This window comes from Lepidochelys kempii, chromosome 26, assembly GCF_965140265.1.
Source record: "Lepidochelys kempii isolate rLepKem1 chromosome 26, rLepKem1.hap2, whole genome shotgun sequence".
Lineage (NCBI taxonomy): Eukaryota > Metazoa > Chordata > Testudines > Cheloniidae > Lepidochelys > Lepidochelys kempii.
The window spans coordinates 13,838,277-13,856,315 of NC_133281.1; the positions used below are offsets into that span (position 1 = coordinate 13,838,277).

The 18,039-nt window shown below is 65.8% G+C and overlaps 1 protein-coding gene across 4 annotated transcripts; it reads left to right on the top strand.

Annotated features, from left to right (window-relative positions):
• Positions 1-6,148: 6,148 nt before the first annotated feature.
• Positions 6,149-17,820, top strand: LOC140903618 (matrix metalloproteinase-17-like). 4 transcript variants are annotated; one of them, XM_073325162.1, is made up of 11 exons: positions 6,149-6,900; positions 8,212-8,607; positions 9,097-9,229; positions 9,536-10,241; positions 11,778-12,061; positions 12,167-12,343; positions 12,791-12,881; positions 13,780-13,862; positions 14,772-14,924; positions 15,253-15,510; positions 15,811-17,820. In XM_073325162.1, the coding sequence occupies exons 2-11, from the start codon at positions 8,422-8,424 to the stop codon at positions 16,095-16,097; spliced, it is 2,358 nt and encodes a 785-aa protein (XP_073181263.1). In that variant the 5' UTR covers positions 6,149-6,900; positions 8,212-8,421; the 3' UTR covers positions 16,098-17,820. The 4 variants fall into 4 exon arrangements, with proteins under 4 accessions (XP_073181263.1, XP_073181262.1, XP_073181265.1 ...); XM_073325161.1 differs by lacking the exon at positions 6,149-6,900 and having other exon boundaries at positions 7,429-8,607; XM_073325164.1 differs by lacking the exon at positions 6,149-6,900 and having other exon boundaries at positions 7,429-8,607; positions 10,076-10,241.
• The last annotated feature ends 219 nt before the right edge of the window (positions 17,821-18,039 follow it).

Here is an 18,039-nt window from a genome sequence, read left to right on the forward strand (position 1 = left end):
TGGCCCCATTGCAGAGACACAAGTTGGGCAGTCCCCTCTACCAACCCCCAGCGCGAGGAGACCTTTGAAGACTAGGGCAGCTAAAGACCCACTCGAAGAAGAAGAGGTTTCTCATGCTGGGGAGTCGCTGTACTTCAAGATGTCCCCTTCTGGGTGCTCCGCTCCCCACGCTCCTTCCCCCCTGCTTTGGACTGTTCTTCCCTGGACGTCCGGCTGCAGGAGGACCTGAGCAGATGACCGGTGCAGCCCTAGCTACCCGGGCTGAGGTCGCACGGAGCGCATGTGCTGGCTGAATGGACATGGCCAGGGGAAGATCTCCCAGCCAGGGCTCGAGAGGCACCTGCGCCCCGAACTGGAGACCCCCAGGGGGACCCATGGCGGAGATTTAGTTACTGCCCAGGGTGAGGAACCTCGTCATGGGGGGGAGGGGGAGTTCCATTTTCATACTTCAGGGCTTCAACTAATTTCTATTAAGGATCAGGATGAGGCCGAGGTGGGGGACAGATTGTCCCCCATCTGCTATTCTGGCATTTCCTGCACTTCCCTGGGAGGCATCTGATGGGCCGTGGTCAGGACACGGGGCGGGGTGGCCCCTGGGCCACTCCAGGCTGGTAACTCCTGGTGGCAGGGGGGAGGCAATGCAAATAATGTTTTTAGAAGATATTGGGAGCAAAATAAGGGCTGGCGGTAGGCTAGGGCCATTGGTAGAGGGAGAGGATGGAAATGCCAGTGAACTGCCAGGAGAGACTGGGCAGTGGGGCTGGGGGACAGAGAGAACGGTGAAGCCAACAAGCAGGGAGAGAAAATGTTGCCTGGAGACACGGGGAAGAGCAGCCTCTGGCCTATACCCAGCTCTGGGCTCTGCCAGGCTTCGATGCCCGGCTCTGGCCCGGCTCACCTGCTGACCCGAGGTGAGTCTCAACCCCACCTAGTGCCTCAGTTTCCCCTTCTTACTGGGGCTAACACTGGGTGGGCTCCTGCGTGGGGGAGAGCAGGGTCAGGCCCTGGCAGGGGATGTGTCCGCAGGAATGGGGCTGAAGGGGGCAGAGATGCTCGCTTGGCATCTCTGACTCAGACCCCCGTGGGGCTCACGCTCTTCATCACCTCCCCGCCCAGTCCCTTCCCCAGAGACCCACCAAGAAATGCCATTATCCTGGCATGACAAGACCCCCTGCTCTCAGCCCAGAGCCTTGTTATGGCCCCAGAGTGCCAGACTGCTGGGGGGGGGGAGCGGTTCAGATCCACCACCCGGGAATGGGGGGAAAGGGGGTTGAGCAATTGCTCATTTATTCATTTCTCCCCCTGCCCCCCCATTGCAGTCCTCCGCTGCCCCTTGCCCTGTGCTAGGCCCCAGCATAGCCTTGCTCCCCCCACGCTCCAGCCTGTGGCCGTGGGGTCGGAGGCAGGTTTGGGAGTCATTGGCCCCCCCAGGCCTTTTGGCTAGACTCAGCCAAGGATGCCCAGGCTGGAGCGGGTCAGTCCCTGCGAGCTGGTACGCGGGGGTGGCAGCAGCTGGCGTGGGATCGAGTTAATGGGGTCAGGCGGCGCAGCAGAGAGAGCAAGAGGGATAATCGGATTGCGGCCTGGCCCTCCATTTCATTTCCTCCGCCCCAGCCCGGGGAGCCCTTCCCCGGGGACCCCCAGCTGGCTGCAGAGAGGCCATTAGGCTAATAGCAGCCCGGGGGCTCGGCACAGCCCCTCCTTCCCCTTTCATTACAGGGAGTGCAGCGCTGCTAGATGAGCCCAGGCCTTAGCCCCGGAGGCCAATGCCCTCCGTTTATCCCCAGGGGACCGTGACAGAGCGGGAGCCCGGCTCCTGGCCGCCCTGAGAGCGGGGCAATCACCGCACTGGGGTTACACAGCTCCCCAAGGCTGGGGACTGGCACGGCCCCGCACAGCCCGAGGGCTGGCTCTCCCTGCTAGCTGGGAGGGTGGGGAGGTGGGGTCTCGGGGACTCAGGGGTAGGATCTGTGCAAAGATGAAGGCGTGGCAGTGTGCCCCCTCCCAGGCCGGGCCTGCAGGGCCCGGTACTGACTCCAGGGCTGGGTAGGATGGTCTGGCTCTGCCTCAATGGGCTCTGTGGGGCTTTACAGGGGCACAGAGTCTGCCCTGGCCATGCCCCCTCCCGGCCCTTCCTCCTGTCCCCCTCTGCTCCATGCCCGCTCCACCCCCGGTGCCCAGGGCTGCTGGAGCAGCAGCGGGGAGCTGGTGGACTGGGCTCTGCCCTCCCAGGGGAGGGTGTTTGCACCTCCTGCTGCCCCCTGGCACAAAGGGGCCCCAGTGCAGATGGCTCAGGCCCTCGGCCTGCAGAGGCCTCTGGGCCTGCACCCCCTCTTAGCGCTTCTCGGGCCGCCGGTGACCCTGCAGCCTGCACCCTGGGGCCCTGATATGGGATTCCCCTGCTGTCTGCAGGGTCCGTGTGGGGGGTGCCCGGGCTCCCTGGCTTGGCCTCCCCACAGGGAGGGGCCCCCCTCAGCCAGGCGGCACCTAATGCGTTTCCAGCCAATGTGGCTATCAGCTCGCGTTGCTGCAGGGCTGGCTGGCGCCCACGCAGTCCCAATCCTCTTAAAGGGATGAAGTGGCATAATCCGGCGGGGGCAGGGCATCCCCCTTCCCCCTGCAGGGGTTCAAACATCTGGAAAGCCACGGCCCTCCCATTGCAAAGCCTGGGGCGATTCTCCCGGGCGGGGAGGGAGCTGGCAGCCTGGCTCCATCTCTCTGCTTCCCCTCCTGACAAGCCGCATGGGGCGGGAACTGAGGCCGGACGCAGCTCGTTGCAGCCGTGGCCACTGCATCCTTGCAGGCACCCCCCTGGCCCAGTGTCTTTCTGACCAACAGCTGCTGGCTCTGCTGCTGGAGACCACGGCCCGACGCACAGCTCCCCGCAGCATCCCCCAACCAACTACCAGAGATTTCTGGCCCCAGATCTCCTGCCCTGGGATGAACTTGGGGCTTGGAGCAGCTTTCTTCAGTGGCATGATTCTGTGTCCCCCGCCCCCACGGTAACCCCAGCTGGGATTTTCAATCTGGCTTTCCAAGTCCCAAACTGTCATAACCTCGCCTAATCGCCGTTACTCTTCAGCTCCCTGTCTGCCCACGCTGCCGTCCAGCCTGGCCCCGGCCCTGCCGCCCCCCTCCCGTAGCCCAGTGCCCCCTCCTCTCCCTGCCGCCCCCTGCTTACCACCCCCTCGTACCCCCAGTGCCCCCTCCTCTCCCTGCCGCCCCCTCATGTTACCCTGCTGCCCCCTGCTTGCCCTGCCCCCCTCCTCTCCCTGCCAGCCCCTCACTTAGCCCAGTGCCCCCTCCTCTTCCTGCCCCCCCCACGTATCCCTACAGTCCCCTGCTCTCCCTGCCACCCCCTCCTCTTCCTGCCGCCCCTCAGGTATCCTTGCTGCCCCCATACATGTCTCTCCTTGACCCCCTTCTGCCTCCCCGCCCCCGTCTCTCTGCCGTACCTGCTGCCTTTGCTCTACCTCCCCTCCACCCCCGGCCATCCCACCTGCACCCCGGCCCCTTTCTCTCCCCTCTCCCAGGAGGCCACGGGGCCCGCTCCGTCCCTTAGGTGCCACCTGTGACCACGCTAGCTAAACCACGCGTGACTCTGTGTGTGGACGGTTTGAAGCTGGCTCGGCTCCGTCCGGTTCGCGCTGTAACCTCCGGCAGGAGCAAAGCAGGGAAAACCGTGAGGGGTTGCATTGCTCCAGCCCCTGTGGGGTGGGGGCACCATAGCAGGAGGGCGTGGATAGTAACTGGGGGGGGGGTTCTACCAAGGGGCAGTGGGACCCCAGGGGGATACGCCCTAGAGAAGGGGAAGAGGAGGAGAAGGAGACGCATAAAGCAGGGAAAGGAAGAAAAAAAAAGCAAGGAAAAGAAACGCCCGCTGGGAGATGCAGCCCAACAGCTGCCCTGTCCCGGGTCCAGGCTGCCGCCCCCGCAAGTTCCCCCCACCCCATCCCCTTCTTTGTTCCTGGTGGCCTGGACGTTTCGGATCAGTGCCGGCGCCAGGAGCAGCCTCGGAGCCAGGTCGCTGACCTGCTGCATGTGGGGATCTTCCATTGGGCCCCCATTAGCTTCCTCCTGAGCCCCCTGTCCCGGGGAAACTCCCCCCACTGCTCTCCCATGCGCACCCTGCCCATTGGCCCTGTTTGAGCCCCCTGACCTGGAGGGACAAAAGGCCCCCTAGCCCCCTGCTCCCTCCTGTCCTGGGGAAAGCCCCTCACTGTCCCCCATGAGTCCCTGGCCCTGGGGAAAACCCCTCACTGCTCCCCCATTTGCCCCCTGCCTGGAGGGACCCCCCCATTGCTCCCTGGTGGTGTCCTCCTCCCCGGAGGAACCCCCTATCCTGGATGAGTCAGGGAAGAGCCTTTCCCGGTTTCCATGACGCTCAGTTGAGGTTGATATTTTGTTGGGTTGTTTTGTACGGAAATCCCCAGCGAGACACAAGGCCCCCATAGTCCGCGTCACCAGGGGAACGACCTCGGGCCCAGCCGGGCAGAAGGCGCCTGGGAGCAGAGCAATGGCTGCATTGTTGGCTCCCTTTGTTCCTGCGCGGAAGTTGGTGGGACTCCACTCGACCCCCTGCGCCCAATATAGCAGCCCCCGGGCCTGGGCTTCCTGAGTCACGGGACCCCCGTGCAACCTCTCGCAGGGTCCCCAAACGTTACAATGCCTGGGGTCTGCTCAACAGGGCTGGGAGAGGTGCCCTCCCCCCCGGCATGTGGGAGAAGCTAGAGATGCTGTGCCTCATTTCATCGGGGAGCTGCCTAGGGAAGGGGAGGAGGAGGGCAGGGGACCCGGCAGCCTGATGGTGCCAGGAGGAGAGCCAAGGAATTGATCAGGCCTCTCCCAAGGGGGGAATCCCTTCCCATTAATGTAAGTAGCTGGGGGCTAGGGAATTGCCATCACTCACAGCGGGAATGTGCCCCCGACCACAGAGCAGGGCAGAGTCGTCCCCAGCCATCTCCCCTTCAGATCAGGTTCTCCTGGCTCAGATGGGTTCACGCTTGGATCTGATCGCTCTGCGTCCCGGCCAGCCCCAAGTCATGAGTCAGGTGGCAAAACAATCCGGGGATTGGCTCAAAACACATGCAATTTTTTAAAAATAATCACGAAGTGTCAGGGTCTTTCTATTGGCCGTTGGGTTACGTGCCTGTCGGGGTCAAACTTTCCTCTGCAATCTGGAGAGCTAGGAGCTTCTTTTAAAAAAGGAAAGCTGAGATTCCCACGTGACCACCTGACTCCAGGAGCTGGGGCTTTAAGAGAGTGAAACTGGCCATCACATCAGGCAGGCAGGAGCACTGCCTCCTAGAGGGACAAGGGGATATTGTAGAGTTTCCCCAGCCCTCACTGGGATTCTCTCACCACAACCTGCCCGGGCAGAGGTGGACGAATGCTTTCCAACCCTCACAGCCATGTTTCTCCCCATTTCACAGATTTCCAGGCCAGCAGGGACCGCTGAGATCACACAGTTTGAGCTCCTGCATAACTCAGGCCGGAGACCCTCCCCGGTGGCTGCTGCATCCGACTCACTAACTCTTGGATGAGGGAGAGCGGATCTTTTAGAAAGAGACCTCCAGCCTTGATACAAGCTCTGGGTCTGAATAACGAGGCCAGGCCTTCCTGGGGCCGTGCCTCTCCTCACGGCTCAGAATCCGAGCCAGAGAAACCGAGACTCCTGCGGATGGGAAGGCACCCCCAGGGGGACATGGGGCACCCCCAGGGGGACATGGGGCACCCCCCCACACACACACTAGCACAGCATTGACTTTGTCGTCTGGTAACCCACCCCTGATCGACAAGCTCCAGTCAGAGCCTTGTGTTTCCCCAGCAAGGCCGGTCCAGCCCCTTGCTCGGGAACTTGTCCCCTCGCCCAAGGGGGAGTCAGCACTGTTAAGCTTTCTTCGGGCTCCAGCTAGATTTCCTCCACTTTGGCAAAGGCTGGTGTCTTGGGTGAGACCCACTGCGTCTCGCCAGGACATGGCCCCCACTCCTCCCCAGCAGGGACCCCTCACTGGCTGCCCTACAGCCTTCTCCAGGCCGAACGGGGGCCCCAGGGATGCTGGAGCAATTTGTATCGTGGGGGTGCTGACAGCCACTGAACCGCACTGTAAACCCTGCATATGATGGAAACCACTTCAAGCCAGGGGGTGCTGCGGCCCGACCCCCCCACACCCCTAGTCCCAGCACCTAGGCCAGGACCCCACCCAGGCCTCCAACCCAACAGAGCTCCACTGATCACTGCCCCGGGTTTCTGGGGTTTTAGACAGCTGTGTCTTCAAGTCCTCACCCTCCTGGCTACTGTCCACACAGACCCACCCACCCACCCCTGCGCACTCCCCATCCTGCACATACATCCACCCCTGCGCCGGCTCCTCGCCCCGAGTCTGCGGAAGGCAGGTGACCCTCCCCGGCCGGGGTGAAGCGGGTTTGGGTTGGGGGGCAGCCCCAGGGCCGGGAGGGGTGGCACACGGAGAGAAGACAAGGGGGAGTGTCGCTTTAAGCCGCTCCCGGACACTCCCTTCCTCCCAGCCGGCCCTCGCCCTCCCCCGCAGCCCTGGCCCCGGCGAGCGGCTGGTGCGGGACGGAGGGTCCCGGGATCAGCCTCAGCCCCAGCCCCGGGGAAGGAGACGCGGCGCTGGGGCAGAGCAGAGAGAGCGGGCTGGGCTCGGCCCGGGGGAGCCGAGAAGGGGAAGCCGAGCCCCCGCCAGCAGGGCGCGGACCGGTTCCCAGCGCCGCCCGCGGGCGCAGGGCGCTTTGGCGAGCCGGGCGCTGGGGGCGCGCAGCCGGGGACGGCGCATGGGGGGCTCCGGCCGGCCCCAGGCTCGGGGAAGGGTAGCGAGCGGAGCGGGACCCTGCCCACGGGAGCGCCCCGGGGGAGCCCGGCTGCAGCCTCGGGACCAGGTGAGTGAGAGAGGGGAGGGCAGCGGGGCGAGGGGGGAGGCCGCATGCCCAGCCACCCTCCAACCCCCTCCCCGCCCCGCCAGAGCGATATCCCCTGCGCCCCGCCTACGACCCTCCCTCCATAGTATCTCTCGCTGCATGTCTGTACAGCGCCTGGCACAGCCCTTCGCTCACTCCCGCCTACAACAGGACAGTCTGTCAGGAGACGTAGTAAGTGAGAGTAAAGCCATCCCCACTGGCCACAAGCCCCCAGCCGGAGACTCGCTCTGTTAGGTAATGACCACACACCCACACGTCCTTTGTTCCTTAAATGCAGCTGTGTCTGGGTGGAGCCTCACCGCCCTTTCCAGGGGGGTTCAGGACTTCAGTTTTGGAAGCTGGGTCCGCCTGCAGCACCAGGAACCGGGGGTGCTGGAACTGGGGGTGCAGCCACGCCCCCGGCTTGAAGTGGTTTTCATCCCGTATACAGAGTTTACAGTTTGGTTCAATGGCTCTCAGCACCCCCACTCTACAAATTGTTCCAGCCCCCCTACCCCTACTACCAGGCTGAAGGGCCTTCCCCACCACCCACAGGGCAGCACCGCCCCATCACTGTGTGGGGGCCCCGGGGCCTGCACTGACTCAGAGGGGAGAGCCCCCCCGCTATGGATTGTTCCTAATGAGTCACCCGTGCCCCCTAGCCCGGCACTGTGGTCAGCGCCAACTCAGAGGGCAGAGTGCTCCCTGGGCGTGGGGGACCAGCTTCCATTCCTGGACCAACATAGCCCAGCCCCGCTGCGTCTGGGATGCCTGGCACATCCCTCGGCCCACGCTGCAGCGTGGAGTGGTGAGGCATGGCAGGAGCCGGGTACGCAGGCCTGGGGGGCGGGATGCAGGAATTGGGGCTGTCCCGGGATGACAAGCCAGCTTCCTGCCCAATTCCAAGCTTGGGGGTTCTTTCCTGTCAAAAGGGGGCAGAAAGCAAGGCCAGTCGTGGAGGTCTCCCAGCCTTGGAGCGGAGAGCAGCCTTGGACTGGGGTGTCCCCAGCTCGGGGAAAGTGTCCTGGAGTTTGCAGAGGCGGGTGGCAGCAGGGGGGGGCCCTCATGTAATGTGGCACCTCAGCTAGTTACACCCTGTTTCCCCCTCCCCCCCCCGCACCAAGCTGGGGATGCTGGACGCGGCAGCTGCCCCGGTGGGCCGGTGTCACGTACCTGGCATCTCCCAGGCCTGGCTGTCGAGTGTCACGTCACTGGAGCTCAGGAGTGGCCCCTGGACGCTCCCCGGCTGAGCAGGGCTCCCAGCTGGGTCTCTCTGTGCCGTCTCCCACCCAGGAGGCCAGGCTGTAGCTGCAGAGATGTCGGTGTCCCGGATCCCGGTGCCCACGCGGAGGCTCCAGGCAGCAGGGATTCCAGCTCCCCGGCCCAGAGGCTGCGCTCGCTGCAGGCTTGGCAGATAAAGCTGCCGAGACTGGGAGCTTCGAGGGCCCCCCGTTGCGGATCAGGGCCGTCTGCCGTGCAAACCAGGCCCGGTGCGGGAGGCGCATGGAGGCTGGAGAAGCGCCTCTGCCCGGCAAACACCCCATGGAGCCACAGCGCCGCCCGGAGCTCAGGCGAGAGACGACGGCGCCCCCCGTCTTGGCACCGGGGGTGCTGCTGCTCCTGGGGCTAATGCTGCCTGCCAGTGCCCGTCCTGTGCCCACCCCGGTGGATGAGAGCGGGGAGGTTGTGGTGAGTCCCACACAGCCGTGCGTACGGGGCTGGGAGGGGGACCCCGATCTGTCCTCTTGACAAGGTTCACTGGGCCTCTGCTTCCTTCCCCAACCTCCAGCTACCCGAGCGGCTGGGGGGGAAAGGGGTGTGGGGGCCAGGATCTCTCGCAGCACTCCCACCCTGCCCCCACAGCTCTGCTGGTGCCCCTCAGTCCCGACCCGCAGCCCCCTGTTGTCCCAGCCCTGGGCACGCCACTTCGGTGTGGACGCGATGTGCGGACAAATGGGCATTGTTGTCTCGAGTCAAGGTTCGAACCCGGGCCGGGAAGGGGGTGGGGCCTTTGCTCTCCCCAGGGAGCTGGTCACTGAGGGGAGAAGTTTCTGGGGTGCCCAGCTGGGCCGGTCGGTGTCTCAGGCGGGGCACCAGGGCCAGTGGCGCCGAGAAGCCGAGCGGGCCGGGTGCTTGTGACGGTGTCACTCTCCCGTCTGTGCGTGTGCCCCTTGCCAGGCCTGGCTGACGCAGTACGGCTACCTCCCCCCCACCGATCCCGTCACCGGCCAGCTCCAGACTTGGGAAGCCGTGACCAGTGCCATCCGCGTGATGCAGCGTTTTGCCGGCGTCCCCGAGACTGGGATCCCAGGTATGCAGAGCCTGCACCCGCCTGCAGCCCCCCAGGGCCCCTCCGTTGTCCCCGCCTGCAGCCCCCCAGGGCCCCTCCGTTGTCCCCGCCTGCAGCCCCCAGCGCCCCTCCGATGTCCCCGCCTGCAGCCCTGCAGACGCCCATCACTTGTGACAACCTGCAGTGTTCCAGCCAGCCGGCAGCCCCAGCCCAACCATCACCCCGATTACCCCTGCCTTGGCCCCCACCTGCAGCACCTGGACCCCCATTTTCCCTCTACAGGCTCCCCTCCTGGTTCTCTCATATCCATCTTCTTGTCTCCACCAGCCTCGCCTGCATCTGCCAACCTGCTCCCGGCTGCCTGGCAACCCCTCTGCATCAGCCCATCCTTGCCCCCAGCGGCTACCCGCCCCACTCTGTTAAGGGAACCTCCAAATTCTGTCTGTCTGGTCCGGGATCCACCTCTCAGCTGGGAGACTCTGGCTCCTTTAACCCTCCCCTGCCACGCTGCCCTGTCGGCCCAGACACTGCCCATGGGCCCCCTGGATGGGATTCATTGCTGGGCCCCCTGCCTGGAGGTTGAGGGAAAGCAGCAGGCTCACCAGGACCCCTGTGATCCAGCTCGTGAGCCAGCCAGTGCCCCCCTTCACGCCAGCCCAGGCCTCTGCCATAGCTACAGGGCGATCCTTCAGGGGCACCGGGGGCCCAGGCGGGTGCAGAGCGGGCTCTCCCCTAAGGCTGTTCTCCAAGAGGCAGTCTGCCTGCAGGGCTCGCTTCGCCCCCAGCTGAGAACTGACAGCTCTGTGCACTGCTGCACTCTGACCTGCCGGCCGGTGACGTGCCTGTGTTTCCCGCCGCCTTGCCCAGACGATGCCACGCTGGCCCTGATCCGGACGCCGCGCTGCTCGCTGCCCGACGTGCTCCCGGGAAAGTTGCTCGAGAGGAAGAACGGGAGGCAGTGGCGGAAGAGGAGGAAAAGTCAGGGCAGGCGGAGTGCAGGCCTGGCTTGGACCAAGAGGAACATCTCCTGGAAGTAGGTACCGACCCGCCCTGGCGGCCATCAGATCCCTGCTCCCCAGCTGGCCTGGGATGTGAGGCCAACACAGACCCGCCAGGGCACCTTGGAGCAAACCTCATGGCTAGTCACCCAGGGCATTCCAGGGCCACTGCGTCTCGTGGGGTGTAACTCGGCCAGGCTGCTCAGAGACACGCTCAGCGAAGTGTGTTAATCAGGGATTGGCTAAATAAACCCCTCTGGCTCTCCTAGCCCTAATCCAGCGCTGTCCAAACTCTCACACTCCGGTAATGAAATTAACAAGGGCTCCAAAAGGCTGAGCTACTGAACGGGGTTTTTAAACCTGCCCCTAACACAAGACCCACCCCCAGACACCCCACAGCCAGAGGAAAAGTGGACAGGTAGGAAGAAACAGATCTCCAAATAGCAGTGGCTAGAGAATGGGGAAGGGGGCATGGACAAAATGTGTATAAATCAACCGGGCTGAGTGGTGTTCTTGGGAGTTAAAGGAAATTGGCTAATCAATCCGTTGCATTCGCGAGCAATTAGTGTTGGGGAAGTTGGAAATGGAGAGGTGGGGGGTACAAGCCAGCTGGAACAAAGCAAACCTGGGGGCCGAGTCCTCTGAAAGGGGTAGGAACATCACCTGGCAGGTACAGAGACCGTCAGCTCTTTGGTGCAGGGGCTGCCTTGGCTTTTAGCTCTGTGTTTGAGCAGCGCCTGGCACAGGGGGGTCAGGTGATGCTGAAGTGGGAGCTGGGGGTTGGCGTCAGCTGGGGGAGCCGGGAGCCGACGCAAAGGGTCTCGGAGAGGTTAGACACGCAGGCAGGAGATGACAACCAGCACAGTATCGCACGGAGACGTGCAGAGAGGCCTGCCCAGCAGTGCCCGTGGACGCGCTGAGTGGAAAACCAAGGGCTTTGATCCGCAAGAATCCACGCTGGTTTGCCCACAAGGCCCTGGGCTTTCCCTGTTAAATGCCAGAGACCCGAATGGACCCAGGAAAATGGAGACAGTGACACCAGGGCCTTCGCCCATATTAGGGGGTGCAAAACTGCTGGGTCTCAGAGCTGCTAGCTCGCCCCCGGTGCACGGGCTGCTTCGGGTTCACCCTGGTGCAGCCCCCCACGCCGGTGACAGGTCCCCCCTCGCTCTCGCCACCTCGCTCGCGTGGATTGTTGCTGCAGGAAGCAGAGGCACCTGCTGGGCTGCACTTTCGCCCCACGCCCGAGCAATGGGGCACCGGCGGAGCTGTGGGGGGGGCGGGAGCCGAGGACGGGGCTGGCAGGGGATGCGGGTCAGGAGTGAGGGGCACTGGCGGAGCCTGGGGGGGTGGGGAACCCAGGGCTGGGCTGGCAGGGGCTGTGGGTTGGGATTGAGGGGCGCTGGCAGAGCTGGGAGGTGGGGAGCCTGGGGTTGGGATATCAGGGGCTGTGGGACAGAGTGAGGGGCACGGATGGCTCACCCCCAGCTGGTTTGTGGCCGTGTCTGTTTCCTGACCGTGGGGCTGGCCCCGGTCCCGCTGGGCCCCTCTCTTGGCGCTCCGCCTGGCAGGGTGAAGACGTACCCGCGGGAGGCGCGGCTCAGCCGGGAGACCATCCGCGCGCTCACGCACTACGCGCTGAAGGTGTGGAGCGAGGCCGCCCCGCTCACCTTCCACGAGGTGGGTGGATCCGGCGCCGACGTCTCGGTGGAGTTCCTGCACCTGGACCACCGGGACGGCTACCCCTTCGACGGGCCGGGGGGCATGGTGGCCCACGCCTTCTTCCCCGGGGACCCCCAGCGCGCCGGCCACGTGCACTTCGACAGCGACGAGGACTGGACCTTCCGCTCGCCAGGTGGGCCCCGGGACAGGGAGGGGGCGCCCCGTCTGGGCAGGGCCTGCCCGCCTCTCCCCCCCCCATTAGTGCCAGGCTCCTCACTCCCCCCCTGTCCCCTTGCAGATGACTACGGGACGGATCTCTTTGCTGTGGCCGTGCACGAGTTTGGTCACAGCCTGGGCCTGGCGCACTCGCCCTCCACACGCTCCATCATGCGCCCGTATTACCAGGGCCCGGTGGGGGACCCGCTGCAGTACCAGCTGCAGGCCGATGACCGTGCGGACATCCAGAGGCTCTACGGTATGGCCCGGCGGGGCAGGACTGGGGTGGGAGCCCTCTCTGCGCGGCCCTAATGCCAGGCTGCGTCTCCAGGACGGTCTCCAAGCCAGAAGCCCAGGTTTTGTGCCCAGCTGTTGCAAACAGGCCTCTGACAGGGGACTAGCACTGGGGGGGTGGCCGATCCGGCAGGTCTGTGTCCCATGCACCGAGCGAGCCAGTGCTCAGCGTCAGCCAGCCAGCGCTGGATGAGCTGAACTCGGAGCTCGTTTTTGGGGTGCACTGCCGTCTCCCAGGAGAGCAAGCAGTGTGGATAAAGCAGCTGTCGGGGTGGGGCTCGGAGCGGCTGCTGCCCGGCGAGGCTGCACTGACCCGCAGCTCGTTGTGTGGGGCTGAGAACTAGCTCGGTGCAGGATGCGGTGGCTGGGCTGTGGGGAGGCTGATGGCCACGTGCTCTCACCCCGCATCCAGGAAGCCCTGTCCTGCATTCCACAGAGAAGCCGGAGGCATCGTCGCTGCTCCCGGACCCGCCGTCCCTGCCCCACGACTTCCCTGCCTTGAGGTGAGCCGAGACCATCCCTTTTCCCTCCCCACCCTGCACTCAGACCCACGGAGCATCACTGCCCCCTCATGCGGGTGTGGGCCTGGCCCGGCTGGGATCCCAGGGGTCAGCTAGCAGCTCCCGCTGTCCCTGGCGGGTTCTGTGGGGTACCCAGTTCATTCAGAACCGGGGAACCCCTGGTTCTAGGCCTGTGTGCTGAGCGGCCCCTGGGCGAATCTAGAGCCAGGTGAACGAGCAGCACACTGGCAAATGAAAGTCGGTGACAACACGTGCCGCAGGCACCTAGCAGGGTCCTGTGTTAACAGCATCCACTCGGGAAAGAGACCTGGGCACCCATCTCAGAGGGGTTCAGAGAGGGGTGAGGAAAACTCTTTCACACAGCGTGACGAGCCCGTGGAACTCCTTGCCACAAGATGTCAGTGAGGCCAAGAACTCCGCCGGAATCCAGCAGGGACTGGGTATTTCTGTGGATAAACTGGACTCTCCAGAGTTATCACAGTTAAGGATTATAATGTTTTTGGAAGGTCTCATAAACCTGCCCATCTTTAACGACTGGAGACCTAAAGTAGGGGACAGATTGTCCCCACCTGCGACTGCGGGATTCCTACACCTTGGGACACAGGGCGAGATGGACCTTGGATCTGACCCCGTCTGGCAAACCTAGGCCCCCGTGGGGTTTGCAGTTGGGCTGTCAGGTGGCAGTGGGGCTAGCGAGGTGCAGAGCACATGCGGGGCCCCATGGCGGGACTGGACACAGGTACAACCTCAGCCCCAGCCTCTCTGCCAGGCTGGGGGTATTTCCGCGGCTCTGCCGGCGGGCAGAGGTTCCCAGGCCCCGTGGGAGGGCCGGAGGGGAGCCGACCGCCTGCCGCTGACGCGCTCCCCGCTGCCGTGGCAGGTCGGAGAAGGAGTTCCCGGATCGCTGCTCCTCCAGCATCGACGCCGTCGCCCAGATCCGCGGGGAAACCTTCTTTTTCAAAGGTCTGTCCCTGCGCGTGGGGGGTCGGCCCACTGAACTCCGGGGGGCGCGGACCAGCCAGCTTCCTCTGCCCCACACGCGGGGGGACGGGGACGCTGGTATTATGGTGTAGGGGGGTGATCCCGGCGCCGGTGGGACCAGCTGCCTCTTCGCCCTGTGGCGGGGGGCAGCTCCCCAGGGGAAAGCCGTGGGTCAGGCCTGTAAGGGCACGACCTCCGGCAGGGAGCATGCTCCCATGCCAGGGGGGTGGCGCTGCCGGGGGTGGGATGTGGATGGGGTGCTGTGGGGAGGGCATCCCGGCGAGCGAGGGGAGAGACAGTGTGGGGGTTCCCTTGTGCCCCTGCCCTCCTCCCCTCACCCGCCTCCTCCCTGCCCCAGCTGCCCCTTCCCTCCCTGTTCTCTCGGCGGCCCCCAGCCCTCGCCCCGTGGGGCCCCCGGCCTGGCTGCTGTGCGAATAGCCCCATCCGCCTGGCAGCCCTGGGCCGCCTCCGTGCCCCGGGCCTTCCCCAGCTCCCAGCAGGCAGGAAAAGGCCCCTTGTCCCTCCGTTCCAGGGCGCAGCCCCTCCTCCTCGTGCCCCTGGCTTGGGAGAGGCTTTTCCCGAGGGGCAGGGGGGCTGAGTCTGCCCCTGGCCGAGGGGCTCTGCTCAGAGCCACCCCAGCAGCCCTGCAGCTGCCCCCATGCAACACCCGGGCGCGAGGGGCTGCCCCAGCTTCACCTCTGGGTGCTGACCATGCCTGGCCAAACCATGCCCGGCGCGGGGCCCATCTCCCCCCCGGGCCTCTCAGCGCTGCACTGCCAGGGGCTTTCCTCGAATGGGGGCCCCGGCTGTGGCATCCGCTCTCCCTGGCCTGATGCCGCTGGGCACAGGGGGCAGCCGCTAACCACCTGTCTCCCCCCTGCCCCGAGCCAGGTCAGTACTTCTGGCGTCTGACCCACGAGCGACACCTCGCCTCCCTGCGCCCCGCCCTGACCGCGGCTTTCTGGCGAGGCCTGCCCCGCAGCCTGGGCAAAGTGGACGCCATTTACGAGAGGCACACGGACCATCGGATCCTCTTCTTCAGCGGTGAGAGCCGGGGGCACGGGGCAGCAAAGTGATGGGCACCGCAGGGCCAGCCGGGGCATGGCGAGGAGCCGTCCTGCGCCCTGGGGGAGGAACGCACCCTTGTTCTGCCCAGCAACCCCCCAGCAGCGCACACCGGGCACCCTTGGGTGGGGCTGCAGGACAATCACAAACGATCCCCCTGCATCTCATCATCTCCTGGGGGTCGGAGCTGAGCGGAGAGGCCTCGGCAAGGGAATGGGGCCGGTCCCCCAGCTGTCTCCTGTGCCCCGTCTGCTTCCTTCAGCACCAGGCTGCCTGGCGTTCGCTCACCGCCCCCCCTCTCCCCCAGGGCCCCTCTACTGGGTGTTTCGGGACAACGGCGTGGAGGAGGGGTACCCGCGCCCCGTCACGGACTTCGGCCTGCCCCAGGGGGGAGTGGATGCCGCCTTCTCGCGGCCGCACGATCGGAAAACCTACTTCTTCAAGGGTGGGCTGCAGTGGTCCTACGACGAGGCCCTGGGGCGCATGGACGAGGGGTCCCCCACCCACACCGTGCTCGGGGGGCAGCTCCCCACCCCTGTGGACAACATGCTGAGTGGGAGTGATGGTGAGTCGCCCCCCTTGCTCCCACCCCCTGCCTCGTGATGATTCAGCCCCTCAGTTCCTGCGTGTTAAAGGGGACCCCCCCTGTGTCCCATGGAGACTCCCCAACCTGTCACTCTGCCCCCCCCCGGGTAAAGGATACACCCCCGGGCCCTATAGAGACTCCCTGCTCTGTGTCTCCAGCCCCCAGTCCCTGCGTGTTACAGGGGACCCCTTGTGCCCTGCCCTGTCCCTCAGCCCCTCTCCCCCACCCTTTAGTGGTTCGCAGAGCCCTGACGCACTCGTGACGCCTGTCTCCCCGCAGGAGAGGTCTACGCCTTCAAGGGCAGGCAGTACTGGAAGCTGGAGTGGCACAGTCTCAAGCTGGAGAAGGGCTACCCTCGCTCCATTGCCAGGGACTGGCTGGGCTGCACCGGGGAGCTCTCCCCGCCGCTGAGCGCCCCCACCGGGCCCCCCACGGGAGCCAAGCTGCAGCCGGACTGGCGGGGCCCCCCGCTGGAGGTGGAGCGCTGCGTGTGCCCCAGCTCGGCCCCCCAGGCCGTGCTCGCCTGGCCGCTGGCCGCCCTGCTGCTGCTGCGGGGCCTCGGCTAGGCTGGCAGCCGGGGCCGTCCCCGGCCTGCGGACTAACCCTGGAGGCAGCAGGCCAGGCCAGGGCGCTGCTGGGGAACCCTGGGGGTGGGGGGCGCGCCCCCGAAGGTCGGCGCTGCAGGCCGGGTTCCGGTGCAGGGGATCTACAGGGGTCCGAGGCCTGGGCACCGCATCCCGGCGAGTCAGGGCGTGCCCAGGGGCGGCCCGCGGCGCTCTGTCTGCGGGCAGTGGCATGGGACGGGTCCCCGGGTGAGCGGCCCGCTAACCGCCCGCGGGGGTAGAGCCGGGGCGGGAGCACAGGCCACCTCCACTCGCTCGGGGAAAGTGCTTGTCCCTCTCCCCCGACGGCCTTCAGCCCCCCATGGCCGGGCGGGCGGGCGCCCAGATGGCCCAGCTGGGCCCGCGCCAGCCAGGGCCTGGCCTCAGCACCTCGGCCAGGGCCTGTCAGCTGCACCCAGTGCAGCGGGGCCGAGTGATGGGCCCTCCGTGATCCACTGACGATGATGCCAGCTCCTGCCACGGGGCACCAGCTCTCCATCGCCCTGACTTCACCCTCCATTACCCCAGCTCTCTGTCCCCTCAGCTTCCGTGTCCCCATCTCCCTGACCCCCCCGAGCTCTCATTGCCCCAGCTCCCCCCCCTCCAGGCCCCATCTTGCCTCAGGTGCCCCCGGCCCTGACACGGGGGGCAGGAATGGAGGGAGGCGGGGGGGGGGGATGCTCTACTCCAGCTTAGCTTGCAGAGCAGGAAGCTAAATTATACACCAGGTGCCCGGGGGCCTGGGCCTGCCCCACACCCTGCCAGCTCCCAGCCGGCCTCTGTGCTCTGGTGGTGGTGCTCAGCACCCGGGGGCTGTGTGTCCCCGGCAGCGAGAGAAAGTCCCTGCCCCATGAGCACTGCTAGCCCCCTCCCGCTTCCTCCGGGGCCTTCTCCGAGTCCCGTGAAGCCGCTGGCCCCCCTGCGGCACTGTGCAAACAGCCCCAATGTGCCCAAATGACCCAGGAGCCCCGAGCAGCCGCTACTGCCTGCCCCAGGATGGGACCCAGTCCTTCACCCTCCTGCCCAGAGGGGACTTCCTCCCTCTGGCCCTCCCGTGGGGTGGCAGGGTCGAAGGGGCCCCGGGGACTGCACCCTACTAGGGCAGAGCCTGTATCTGCTCAGTGCTTCTCTTGCCCAGCCCGAGCCCTGCTGGGCCAGTGCGTTCGCACCCCCGGCCATGTCCCCGGGGCTGCCCTCCGGCCTGGGGGCAGAGGTGAGGCCGGGCACAGGAGCGTGAGGCCCAGAGCGGGAGCAGCCGAGAGCCAGCACTCCTGTTAGAACCATGCCAATGGCTTGGGGGCCATCTCCGGCCGGGGTCCCTGGCCCCATAGCAAGCCCCCCGCCCCCTTTGAAGCATCAGAGAGAGTTCAGAGACAGGCCCCCAGGCTGCAAGGGGCAGGTCTAGAGCAGAGAGCCCTATGGCCTCCGGGTGCCGGCTGCAGCCTCCCACAGGCACCCACAGCAACCGAATGTCGCTGGACTCTGCTCAACCCTGCCCCGCCTTCCCCATGAGCTCCCCAGTGCCCATCCCCTCTCTCCGGCCCCTCTGCCTTAGCCCGCATCTGCTGAGCGGCCGTGGCCTCCCGCAGTCCTCCCCTCGCAGGATCTCTCCGGCATCCGGCGGCCAAACCCCGCTCAGCCTCTTCCCAGCCGGGAGATGCTACGTGAGCTCCTTCTGCATCAGTGCCTGGGAGACGCCCTCTGATCCCTCGCTGGGGGACCCCTCGCTCCCCACGTCCCTCCCCATGGGCGGCTGTCGTCCCTCAGGCCTGGACTGGCGTGCATGCTCCCTGCGGCCAGGAGCTGCCAGGGCTGAGGGGGGAAATGGCACCATGCCCCATTCTGGTCCTTGCCCTTCCAAATCTCTCGCTCCCCCCCCCCCCACGGCCGCCCCGCTCAAGGGAAG